The sequence below is a fragment of the Jaculus jaculus genome, chromosome 3 (assembly GCF_020740685.1).
Source record: "Jaculus jaculus isolate mJacJac1 chromosome 3, mJacJac1.mat.Y.cur, whole genome shotgun sequence".
Lineage (NCBI taxonomy): Eukaryota > Metazoa > Chordata > Mammalia > Rodentia > Dipodidae > Jaculus > Jaculus jaculus.
In genome coordinates this window covers 35,081,096-35,094,707 of record NC_059104.1, presented here as the reverse complement: position 1 = coordinate 35,094,707, position 13,612 = coordinate 35,081,096, and the positions used below count along the sequence as shown (strand labels likewise).

General features: G+C 42.0%; 1 protein-coding gene across 4 annotated transcripts in view; it reads right to left on the bottom strand.

Annotated features, from left to right (window-relative positions):
* Tbc1d4 (TBC1 domain family member 4) overlaps positions 1 to 13,612 on the bottom strand; it is a 233,068-nt gene that overhangs the window by 67,252 nt on the left and 152,204 nt on the right. For all 4 annotated transcript variants that reach the window (XM_004651026.2, XM_004651024.2, XM_045145431.1 and 1 more), the window contains exons 2-4: positions 11,975 to 12,556; positions 9,775 to 9,864; positions 2,718 to 2,822 (exon numbers count right to left, since the gene is read on the bottom strand). In XM_004651026.2, coding sequence (XP_004651083.2) covers positions 2,718 to 2,822; positions 9,775 to 9,864; positions 11,975 to 12,556 — 777 coding nt within the window. The remainder of the gene's footprint in view (positions 1 to 2,717; positions 2,823 to 9,774; positions 9,865 to 11,974; positions 12,557 to 13,612) is intronic.

Genomic DNA, 13,612 nt, shown 5'->3' with positions numbered 1-13,612 from the left:
CTCTTTTTCCTTTTTTGTTTTCCCCCCTTTTGGTTAATGAATATTTTTCTATGCGTGTATGGAATTTAGAATTTATGCTCAAGGAGATGCACATTACATTTTCTTCTATCTTGCAGTTCTGATGCTGCACTACACAACTCTGTCAAGATAATTACTGCTGACCGTTTGGGTAAGCAGGGTTTAAAAGATTGCAGCCTAGTGTTATTCCTAAGAACAATGAGGCCAAAACAGTCGGACTCTGCCTCAAGTAACAGAAGGGAATTCACAGTCAGTGTGGTCTTGTGCCCTAGCCACAGAGCGTGGTTTGTGGGGAAGAGGGGCAGCAACCCATGCCAGAGTTTCTCCTACCATTAGCTATTTCCAAAACCCCACTCTAGGAGTAAGAGAGCAAACCAAAGAAAAACAGGGGGGAAAAAAGCAAACCCTCAAAACAAAACAAAACTGTGAAAGAGACCTGAGATAAGGGGGTTTTACCTAGTTGTCCTTTTCATGCAAAGGATATAGCCAGCAGAGATTGGCTCATCCCTGAAAAATGAGTCTCTAACGTTAAGAGCAATGCACTCATACTCAAAGTCTGGAAATACCAAGCACAGTACCAGCATTCACCATAAGTGGGAGTTGGCCTAACCTGGAAGACCAGTGCTTACGATGAATCAGGGACCTGATGACGGGGCAACAAAGGCTCAACTGTTGGCAGAGACTTCAGAAGGAAGTGGTACCTCAGCTGGGACCCGGGACCACCTCAGGAGCAGAGGTGAGGAATAGCGAGACCTGCGTGCGTGCGGGAAGCAGTGGGAGAAAGAACTGAAATTGAGGGTCCACGCCTCCCAAGCTCCCTGTTGGTAACTGGAGTGCCTCTAGAGGCCAACAGGACAGACAGAGGAAAAGACAGCGAGCGAGCCCTGACACAGGGACACAGCTGACTCCTCACTCCCCACCCACGCAGGAACAGGGACCGTAAGCTACGGTAGTACTTCTGAGAGGTACCAAGGCATCTTCAGAAAGCTCTAGATCTCAGGCTGAGAGATGTGGCTCAATGAAATAGGGCTTGCCTGTCATGCATGAGGCCATGACATTCCCAGTAATAGAAAACTATGTGTGTGTGCATAAAATGTGTTTATATTTGATCTCACATATGTCTGAAGCACTCTATCGTTTGCTGGTTTCACTAGCACAGCCAAAGAAAAGAACTATCAAGCCACTCTCTGCAGTTCGGCCCAGAGAGCAGCTTGTGAGACCCAACATGAGTGAAGACACAGTCGTGACAAGGCTCGTCACAAGTTCTACGTGAGGCATAAGAACACATGAGACTGGGGGTGGAGAGATGGTTTAGCAGTTCAGGTGTTTGCCTGCAAAGCCAAAGGATCTCAGTTCGATTCCCCAGGACCCATGTAAGCCAGATGCACAAGGGGGCACATGCATCTGGAGTTCATTTGCAGAGGCTGGAGGCCCTGGCGTGTCCATTTGCACGCGTTCTCTCTCTCTCTTTCTCTCTCTCCCTGCCTCTTTCCCTCTCTCACTCTCTCAAATAAATAAATAAGAACACAATATTGGAGAGGAAAGATGGCCCAGCTGTTCTGTAACAGGGAGGCATGAAGTGGGCTAGCATGGGGAAAAGTCGTAAGGAAGAACACTCCAGAAAAAGGAGGTATAAACTGCATAGACAAGAGATTAAGTCAGTGTCAGGGAGAACAGAGTAGCTAGGACAACAATACAAGAGTCCACACAGAGAAGATGCATGGCCAGAATAAGGTCAGGTAGCAAAGAGAAAGGAGAGATGGAGGAGAGATTTTGTAGCCTTGCGTCAATAAGATCTGACAAACCATTGGAATGAGAAAGTAAAGGAGAAATGCGTTAAGGTTTCTAAATTTGGAAGATGGGTAACTTGGGTGGCCAAAGTAAAACATGGATCTATGGCAGGTTTTAGAAAGCAAGGAAGTATGGGATTGAGAGAATCAAGAAAGGGTCAGCCTCAGGCAGGAAGAGGTAATTCAGAAAAGGAGTGAGGAGCTGGAAAGATGGTTTAGTGGTTAAGGTACTTGCCTGCAAAGGAAAAGGACTCAGGTTTGATTCCCCAGTACCTACATAAAGCCAGATGCACAAGGTGGCTCAAATAAAAACAAAATATTAAAAAAATGAATCGGAGAGAAAGCATGGGTTTAAGAATAATAAAAACTTTGAGAGGAAAAAAAAATCAACATACGGCACGGTCACTCAGATGTATTTTCAAACCTGCTTTAAATATTTCTTCTGGAATTGAGAGAAGAAATGAGAAGTGTTAGAAAACTGAGTTTGAAATTGCAAAGGAAATAAGTGACTTAAAAATAATAGTAAGAAGAAGAATTGGCTAATGAAGTAAAGAGAAAAAAAACACTTAATTTATTCTCACCACATAAGCATTATGTGCTTTTGAGATGTTACTTAAGGTCAGCAGCCTTTCTTATCTTCTTCCTAGAGCACTGGGAAAAGTTCAGAGTTTTTCTCCCCTAATTGGTCTTTTCCTACTCTAAAAATTCTCATGGCCTCTTGGAGCCAAGAAAGGATCTAAGTTTTAAAACTGCCATGATAAATTGTCGGTATTTCTCTCCTTCTGTGCTGCTGAGAAGGTTGAAATCATCTCTAACTGACCTCTTCTCTTCTCACTGAGGACTTGGGGGGGGTCACAAGGGAGACCCTCCCACAAGGCAGTTGTGCCAACAGTCAGCACCCCCACTTACCAGAGACTCACTGGCGCACTGGAACACGTAACAGACGTACTGGCTCAGCCCAGGCTCGGGAGACTCCCGACATATGAAGCCAAAGTGGTCCACATGCTTTATCCCCTGGGTGTTGGGGAAAAAAAGGACAAACAGCATTTAGGAGAATAGGCCCTGGTAATACTCACACAGAAAGCAGCATCACATCTACCCTTTTCCAGTTCCACGAATTTCTCCTTCACAGCAACGTGCCGGGACATAATGTCATAGCAAGCTCAAAGCCTGGTCTGTTAATGCATGAGATACAGGAAGACATCCACTCAGATTGCTTTGTTTTTGAAGAAAATGTTGATGGCATGATCCACTCTGTTTTGTGATTTAAAAAAAAAAAATACCACAGTACCTCGTTAATGGACCTTCTTCCAATTTAGTGTCTTCTTACAAGAGCAGTGGGTGAGTCATTGTGAACCCTGCTCTTGTCTATATGAAGCTGTGAGTTCAAAAAAACTACAAGTGACAGTACTCAAAATAAATACTGCGTGATTCCCAAAACTATGCATTAAAATTACTGGCATATTTGTCTACTTATAGATACTCCAAAAGCCATACTGTTAAATGACTGATAAGGCTTTTTTTCAATGTTTTGTTTATTTTTATTTATTTGTTTCAAAGTGACAGACAGAGAAAAGGCAGATGGGTGGGGGGAATGGGTGCACCAGGGCTTCCAGCCTCTGCAAACGAACTCCAGACGCGTGCGCCCCCTTGTGCATCTGGCTAACATGGGTCCTGGGGAATCGAGCTTTGAACCAGGTCCTTAGGCTTCACAGGCAAGTGCTTAACCACTAAGCCATCACTCCAGCCCACTGATAAGATTTTATAATTATTGCGGTGCCCTCTATGCATATTTTTAAAAAATTGTACTTCCTGAATCCAGTTTAAATAATTTCAGCTACATGTAATAAAATTTTCAGAACATATGTAAACTGCCATTCATACCATTCATGCATACCAATAAGTAGATGAAACTTTATTATTTTAATAGCAAACACAGTGCTTTGGAAAATCAAGTCAGCAAACAATTTCCCATTTCTTAGACATCACCTAAATTCAGGTGCAAAGAAAACAGATAATCCCAGTTTTAAATCTCAGCTGAATTAATCTGCTAGGTAATTATGTGATATTGTGCTGAGCTGTTAATAAACTGTCTCTGAGGCTCTTTTGTTTTTACTTTTTACATTAAAATAATATGGTGGCATCTATTAACAAGAATGTTTGAGATCTAGAATTGAGAAAGAATCAATGGCTGCTCCAAGAATGTCTGATCAATGTGGACCATTATTTTTGCCATAACAGGCTCAAGCTACCCAAGGGACATGTGAAAAATAAATCAATTCTGATTTTTGGAAAAATAAATATGTAGGAAGGAGAGAGGCTGTAATTCGTAACATTAAAAATAAAGTCATTCTGGTATAATTTATTAGGGATGAAAGAATATCCTCTATGAGCTTGGTACTAAATGGCTAAAACACATAGCATCTCACTAGCTCAGTACATCTTCAGATGGCAACAATACTCCAGCAGCCAAAACGCTCCCTGATGCTCAGTGCTGGCCAGAAAAACAGCGATTTTGATAAAGCATTTGGGGCTGGAAAAATGGCTCAGCAGTTAAAGCTCTTGCTGGCAAAGCCAGAGGGCCCAAGTTTGATTCCCCAGCACCCATGTAAAGCCAGATGTACAAGATGGTGCATGAATCTGGAATTTGTTTTCAGAGGCCAGAGGCCCTGGCATGCCCATTATCTCTCTCTCAATCTCCCTCCTTCTCTCTCTCTCTCTCCCCCCATTTTTCTCTCATAAATAAATAATAAAATTGTTATAAACATTAGAAGTTATAGGGCTGGAGAGATGTCTTAGTGGTTAAGCGTTTGCCAGTGAAGCCTAAGGACCCCGGTTCAAGGCTCGATTCCCCAGGACCCACGTTAGCCAGATGCACAAGTGGGCGCACGCGTCTGGAGTTCGTTTGCAGTGGCTGGAGGCCCTGGCGTGCCCATTCTCTCTCTCTCCTCTCTCTCTCTACCTGCCTCTTTCTCTGTCTGTCACTTTGAAATAAGTAAATAAAAATAAACAAAAAATTTTTTAAAAACATTAAAAGTTTTAAAAGTAAATATCTGTAGGTAGGTATGCAGTACTCAAAAGTAGGTGGGTTCTTGAACATTAACATATTGTATTAGCTCACTTCCACACAAAGAATTTATAAGAGCCGGGCCAGTCCCTGAGAACAAAGGGGCTCAGCCTCACCTGACGCTTACTCTGATGGGAGGGTTCCGCACCTATTTCCCTCATGCTGTTGTCTAATTTTTTTTTTTTTTCTGATCAAGAATGCCAGAATGTAAAGCTTGCCTTTAATTAAAAGGGAAAAACAAAAATCATTTGAACTTATATTTTCATATATTTGGCTTGGCTGAGTCTTTTATTTTGTGTGTTTTTATTGTTTTCTTTTGGATGTTCAATGTGCACTGTCAGTATGTTTCCTGAGTGGGTTTAGGCAATGTTAAGACATGAGGTACTGTCTTTAGGGATGCCTCTTGGTACCTCTTAGGGCACAAACTACACTCGGTTTATACATCTCCTTCTCTCCAGCACTTGGCATGAGGCCCATGCACAGAAAGGGCTCTATTGCGATTTGAATGTAAAATGTCTCCCAAGAGGCTCATGGATTTGACACTTTGTCATCAGCTGGTGGTGCCATGTTGGAAGATCTGAACCTTTAGGAAGAGGTAACCTTGCTAGAGCAATAAGTCACTGGGGGTGGGCCTTGCAGTTTATTGCCTTCCCCCATTTCTGCTTCCTGCTCAGGGCCATGAAACTTCCCTTAAAAACAATAAACCAAAAAATATAATAAGATAAAATAAAACCACTCTCTTCTATCAGTTGCTTCTGGTCAGGTTTTTACTCACAGCAATTAGAGTAACTAATACAGAAAATTGATACCAGGAATGGGGCTGTTGCTGTGATAACTCTGACCATGTAGACCAGACTGCTTGAAGAAACAGGCACTGGGGAAGCTGGGCTGATGAGGTTTCAGCGGGGAACAATGACTCTCTCAGGAACTGGGCTGCAGGTGGTTCATACGATATTCTGGCAAAGAATTTGGCTATATTCTGCCCGTGTCCTGAGAACAGGAATAAGGCTAAATTTTAAAAGTAATGGACAAATGTGTTTGGCAGAGAAAATTTCAAGGCACAACAGCACTGACTCTGTGGAACGGTTTCTGTTGACTCTTATTCAAAACTTTAGTGACTATGAGTAAAATGCAGAACATAAAGATATAAAAAATGTGAAGTTTGGCAAGTAAAGAAATATGAGCAAGCTTAAAGCTGAAAAGGGGGCTGTAATTTTTAAAGAGAATTAACACCAATTAACCAATTAGCACCTTTAAAGAGAAGCTACTACTCTGTACTGAGACAATACCAAATATTTTTCTTTTTGAAAGAATGGAAATTCATCTGAAAGGAAAAGACCTGAAGGGGCCAATTCTTTCCCAAGCTGGCAGCAGAACCAGGCAACTGCATCTGTATGTACTGGCTTTTACAGGCATGAAAGATGTGACATGGAGGGAGTCATGTAGTATAGTACCATGGTTTCAGTGTGTCCCAGAAGCAAAGCAATGCAAACTAGGGTTAGATTCCCTGCAAGGAAACTCTGGGAGACACTGCATGAAGCTGTGAAGGTGAACCTTAAACTGCAATGGAGAGCCTGAGATGACAGACACGCCAGGACCACAAGGCACCCACCAAGGAAAGCTACAGGCTCAGAGTGAAACCAGCCTAGGAAAAGATGCTTTGCGTACTGCAGACAGCAGAGCTGGAGGGACAAAGCTGCCCAAGCCTTATGGAGCCCAGAAGATTTCATCCTGAGTCTCAGGTAGCACACATGGAGCTGCAGGATTTGGTGCTCTGCCTGCCTGAGTTCACTCTTGCTTTGGTCCACTCTTTTCTTACTATGTCCCCATTCCTCCCTTTGGGAATAGGAATGTTTACTCAGTGCCATTTTATGTTGAAAATATGTAATTTGTGTAATCCTACAATGAAGAGATTGCCTTGGGTATCAGAAGAGAATTTGGAATTTTGAACAATGTTGGGACTATTAGACCATGGGAACTTTTGAAGTTGGACTGAATGCATTTTATATCATGAGCTGCCCATGGAGCCTATGAGGCCAGAGGCAGAATGCTGTTTGAATATAAAATGTCCCTCGTAGGGCTTATGAGTTTGAACCAGTCTCTAGCTGGCCCGGACTGTTCAGGAAGACTGTGGAACATTTAGGAGGTGGAGCTTTGCTGGAGGAACTTGAGGCATTACTTCCTGTTTGCTCTCTGCTTCCTGCTTAACAATGTAACCAGCCCTGCTTCATGCTCCAGCCACTAACCTTCCCCTCAAAACTGTAAAGGCTCAGAGCCCATTGCAGAAGAAGTGGTGGAAAGAATATAAGAGCCAAATGAAGGGTAGGACTGTTACAATGCAGTCTTCCAGCCACAAAATGGCCTTGATATTCATGACCTTGCAGTGCCTCGCTATATCTACACAAGACCTGCATAATAGGAGGGAAAGATGATGACATCCAAATAGAACAGGGACTAATTTGTGGTAGAAAAGAAGCTAAAAGTTGAACTGATTCACTGAGCTACTGTAAGAGTTACTTGCTGAGGAGCAAAACTTATCTTTGTCACCAGATGGAAAAATCCCAAAGACAGAACTGTCCAGAAAGGGCCCAGAGGGACGATAAGATGGAAAGACAGTTTAAGCTAAAACAAAATAAAATAGAGTTCACTGTTGGGCTGGTCTGAATACAGAAATGATTGATACGCAAATTGCCACATCTTGTTTGTTCAGTTACCCTCCCTTCAACTATAAAAACTATAAAACAAAAATAAAATCTCAGCTTGGGGTCCTAGCTTCTTTAGAGAGCTATCTCAAACCTTTTGCACCCTCCACCCCCAGCAAATAAACTCCTCTACTTTTCACTCAAACTGGTGTTGAAGTGGTCTTTCCAGAAAATTTCTGTAACAAATTGAGAGGGGGGGATGTGATGGAGAGTGAATTTGTGAGGAGGAAATTGGAGATGGGGTGGGAATTATCACGGTTATTGTATATAATTATGGAAGCTGTCAATAATAAAGTAAAAAGAATGGTAAGCCTAAAACTACATCCTTTCCTTAAGTTGCTTCTGGTTGGGTATTTGTTCATAGCAATGAAAGTAAATAATACAGGATCATTCATGCAGCATTACTCAACACTTTAGGATTAAGCTCCATCTCAATACATCTAATTCTAATGTCCCACAAAGTAAGACATGAAAACCTAAGACACTTGACCTTTTGAATCTTATGATCTTGAAAAGGCCTCCCAGTAACTACAAAAGTATTTAATAAAAAAAACAATAAATACCTTTTCAGGTAAAATCATCTTTCCACTAAATCTCTGTGTTCTTCATATAATAATTTAGAAATTAGCAGTACATTCTTCCTATAGTCAAATGTTACCACCTTCTAAGTTGTTAAAGTAAAAGAAAAGAAAGATTATCAACACAACAAAATTTTTTTCTATAATTTTTATATTACAAAAAAAATAAAAAAGGAAATATTAGAAGCAAAAATGAATGGGCTGAGGCTGAGGAAAACAATAACACCCCTGTCCAGGGCTGGGAAGATGGCTTAGTGGTTAAGGCATTTGCCAGCAAAGCCAAAGGACCTAGGCTAGATTCCCTAGGACCCACATAAGCCAGGTGTACAAGGTGGAGCATATGTCTGGATTTCATTTTCAGAGGCTAAAGGCCCTGGCATGTCTATTCTCTCTATATATCTTCCTCTTTCTCTCTCTTCCTCTCAAATATATAAATAAAAATAAAAATATTTAAAAAAAAAATCCCTGCCCATCTTCAAATGGAAGAATGTCTGAATGTCATATCTATAGTTACAGTATCTCTACAATTCAAAAGAGAAGAAAATCTAATAGGCAGACATGATTTTTCCAACTTCAAAACATAAGGATCTTGGCAACAACAATACCCTTGAGTGCACTTAGGTCACCAGGCTAGAAAAAAAGTTAATTTTCAACTCTTGGGACCTCCATAGTAGTATCTTTGAATATTTAACCTTTCCATGTTTCGATTCACATATTCTTTCTACTCTAAAAAGCTCAAAAATTCTTCCCATGATTATCACACATTTAGGTTGCCTGAAGAGCTGAGTTCGACCCACAGGGCCGACATAAAACAAGAGCAGTAGAGGAAGACTCCCTACATTCTGGAAATCCGAGTTCTCCTTTTGTTACCTGCTGTGGGATACTAATCATGCTTGACTCAGTTGTACCCACAAGATCCACAGACCTGAGATTCTGAGGCAAACTAACTGTGAGGTATTTTTCAAAAGAGCTCCTCACCGCCACAGAACACCCATCAGTGAAGACAATGTGGGTTAAAAAGAGATCATTACAAAGAGAAAGACTAACTAAAATCTACCACGACCAATACTGTGGGATCTGGATAGGATTTTTGTTAACATCATAGAAACAAACATAAATAAATTGTTTGTTTTTTTCAGGACAAACTCTCTTCAATTTTTTTAAATTTGTTAGAAGTAATTCTGATTTTTTAAATAAATATTTTAGTTATTTATTTAAGAGAAATAGAGGCAGATTGAGAGATGGAGAATGGGCATGCTAGGGCCTCCAGCCACCATGAACAAACTCCAGACATATGTGCCACCTTGTGCATCTGGCTTATGTGGGACCTGGGAAAGTAGAACCTGGATCCTTAGGCTTCACAGGCAAGTGCATTAAATGCCAAGCCATCTCCCCAGCCCCCAAATTTTTCTGTTTAATTTAGGTTAAGGAACATAGGTCAATGGTAGACCATTTGCCTACCAAACAGAAGGAATGCCCAGGGTTCAATCCACAACCCTGTAAAATGAATGAAATTCAAAATGATCAAATGGGAAGGGTTTGAGCCCAGCAATTGCATGGTTAATTTTGAAACAGGATAATTGGTTTCTTTGAATACTGTGACACACCATGATACGTACCTGTGAGCAAGAGGAAATATCTTTAAAATTCTTTTCCAGCACAACAGACTTGGTGTCGGGACTGATCAGGTTAATCTCAAAGCGGCCAACCTTAAAAATAAAAGCACCCTTAATTTTGACTCATAAAGACCTAACCTGTTCCTTCTCAAATAAATATTCAACTAACAGCATAGATCCACATGCAGTATCTCATTAAACCACCTCACTACGTCACAAATGTTCTAACACACAGCTCATCATTTTAACTCCAAATTTTTAGCCATCTCAAAACATTTCTTTCTTTGTTGAAAACTCATGGAACAGTCAAGCTGGCCTTACATTGCTGACTGTGAAGACAAAACAAAATTTTACAGACTCTTTTTCAGGTAAGAAATGCCTCCTGGTTCAAAAAAAAAAAAAATGCATCCTTTCTTCAAGTTATAATTTTTTTAAAAACATCTATTGCTTATTTATGTTATAATCAAACTTTCTCCCAAATAGTCAATAAAATGATGCATGCATAATTGGGATAAACTAAAATTTTGGAAAATAAACAGCACTTCAGAAAATTTAATAGCAAGGACCATGACTGAGAACAAATCTGTTATAGCCCAAAGAAGAGGGGAAAGTCAGTGAACATGTCACTACAGAAAAGCCTAGAGCCATTCTAACTGCATGCCATAGACTTAAAAAAAAAAAAAAAAAAAAAAAAAAAAAAAAAAAAAAAGCCAAACTATGAACTAATTAAGCAAATAGTCCACACTGGAACTGTTTACCAAAGCACACAGTGGAATTTTTCTTCTCAGGGGGGGATTGTTGAAAACAATGTCAAAGGTTGGCCTTTCTTTCTTTTTTCAAGAAAACAAACGAGATAAACTACAAATTAACTACAGACCCTCTCCAGGACACTAATGTATTAATGAAATTCTTGATGTGGAACTTGATATTTTCTATATACCCTGCATGACATTCAACAATGATTTTTAAAGTGAAGAATTAATTTTTCCACCCATCATACAGCTTGTATCAAATTATGTAATAGCTGGCCTAGTGAATTATCAGGCCGTTGGCATTTTTTTTTTTTTTAATCTTCCTGTTTTGTGCTGCAGAGTAAACTGGAATGGTGTCATGTGAAATACACCTGAGTCTCTGGAACTTGACCTTTCCTCTCTAGAAAAGTCCCTCCATCCTTCCCTCCCCTGAATGCTGAATCATACTCTCTTGGATTGGCATCTTTAAACAGTTTATAAAATTGTTTCTCTGGGGCTGGAGAGATGGCTTCGTGGTTAAGGCGCTTGCCTGCAATGCCAGAATACCCAGGTTCAACTTCCCCAGTACCCACGTGAGCCAGATGCACAAGGTGTCACATGCAACTGGAGTTCGTTTGCAGTGGCTGGAGGCCCTGGTGCACCCATTCTCTCTCTGTTTCTCTCTCACTCTCTCTCTCCCTCCTTATCTCTATCTCTCTCTGAAATAAATAAAAACAAATTAAAAAAAAAAAAGATTGGTCTCTGGAGTTACTTTCTCTGTTATGTTACTATTTCTGTTTGTTTGTTTGTTTTTTGTTTTTCCAGGTAGGCGCTCACTCTATCCAGGTTGTCCTGCTATTCCCTGTATAGTCTCAGGGTGGCCTGGAACTCACTGCGTTCCTCCTCTGACCTCTGCCTCCCCGAGCGCTGGGATTACAGGTGTGAGCCACCACCCGCGGCTCAGTTATTTTCTGTTAAAGAAGGAATCTGAGGGCTGGAGAGATGGTTTAGCGGTTAAGCGCTTGCCTGTGAAGCCTAAGGACCCCGGTTCAAGGCTTGGTTCCCCAGGACCCACGTTAGCCAGATGCACAAGGGGGCGCACGCATCTGGAATCCATCTACAGTGGCTGGAAGCCCTGGCGCACCCGTTCTCTCTCTCTCTCTCTCTCTCTCTGCCTCTTTCTCTGTCACTCTCAAATAAATAAATAAAAATTTTTAAAAAAAAAAAAGGAAGGAATCTGAGAATCAACTCAAGGCCAACGCTGGTGATGGACACCGAGGATGCGTGATTGATCCTGGATGCTAAGAGAAACCTCTTGCCCTTACCACCTCCCTCATGTTTGCGTGGATAGGCCCGTGCTCTTTCTCCATCAGCCTCGTCTGCTTTTGAGGGGACACCACCACCACCACCACCACCACGGCTAAACTGCTTGCTAAGGTGGGCAGGAAGAGGGTGGGTCAGGTCCAGCCTACCTGGAAGAGCATGGTTCTGTTCTGGTCGGAGTCCGAGGGCTGCACGTGGCTGGGGGCGCTGGCGTGCCTGCGCCTGGGCTGGGGTTTCTGGCTGTTCTCGGGGACCTTCCTCTGCAGGACTCCGGTGACGCTGCTGCACCGAGACCGAAACTCCTGCTGCTCCTGGAAGCCACCGTCTTCCAGAATCCGCTCGGGGAAGCAAACGCGAGAGCTGGCCGGTGCAGGCTGGCCGGCCGGGGCCGGCGGGGCGCCGAGGTGGCCATTGGCAGCATCGTCCTCGACCTCCTCCTCGGGCAGGCTGTTCCCTGGGGACCCAGGCGACCCTGCCTCGAAGACCCCCAGCTCGTCGCCACCGCCGCCCTGGAGCCGCAGACGCTGCTGCTCGTGCAGGCTGAACTTCTCGATGCAGTCGTCGATGAGGCTGGAAGGTGCCTTCTTGTAGGTCACCGTCACCTTCCCGCAGTACAGGACTTCGAACTTCTGCGAGTTGTAAAAGGCATCCTCGTTATCTTTGCTGGGTTTGCTGTCTTCCTTCATGGCAGCCTTGGATAACTGTCGTATGCTGCTGATCACATCTGGAACCTAGAGGAAGAAAAAAAAAAAAAAAACAATTAAAAATCCTCAGTGGCTTATTCTGAGGGAACAGATGGAAAGATAACAGATTTTTCATCCTAAATGATAAAATACAGGAAATATAGCAAGCCCTGGACAAGTGTGTAAAGTTACATCACACTGACATAACATATAGCTTCGAGGCAAAAATTGAAAGTTAATAGCAGTAATTATACTTTCTCACTTTAAATGTGATAGTATCAGCCAGGCAGGGTGGCTCATTTCTGTAATTCCATGCACTTGAGAAGCTGAGACGGAGGACTGGTGTGAGTTTGAGTCCTAACTGGGTTGGTTACACAGTGAATTCCAAACCAGCCTGAACTACAGAGTGAGAGTCTATCTCAAAAACAACAACAGAAGCCAGTCGTGGTGGCGCATGTCTTTAATCCTAGCACTAGAGAGGCAGAAGTAGGAGGAGCGCTGTGAGTTCGAGGCCAGCCACCCTACCTCGAAAAACCAAAAAAATTAAAATTTAAATTAAAAAATAAACAGAAGTTCTAGCTTCCCAAAACAAAACATTGGCATTGGCTTATATAGACCACTGCCAACTTTTCTTGTAAATCACAACTTTCGGTTATATTTGTTTTAATGAACCTTTACCAAAAGGAATTACGGTTCTAATAATGAATATAAACTGAACTATTGGTGAAGAGATTAGAGCCAGACATCTTCCTCAGGACAGGCCAGCTAAAACCACAACCAGGTGAGCAGACACAGGTATCTATTGGAATGACTGACATCAGAAGGACCATGTGCTAGCAAGGATGAGGGCTGTCTGCAAAACTCACAGTGCTTTATAAAGCTGCTCGGGGGTGGAGAGATGAATGAGCAGTTAAGGCACTAGCCTGCAAAGTCAAAGGACTAAGGTTTGATTCCTCAGGACCCATGTTAGCCAGGTTCACAACGTGGCATATGTGTCTCTAAATGTGTGTGTATGTGTGTGTGTATGTGTGTGTGTGTGTGTGTATATACATATACATATACATATACATATACATATACATATACATATACATATACATATAT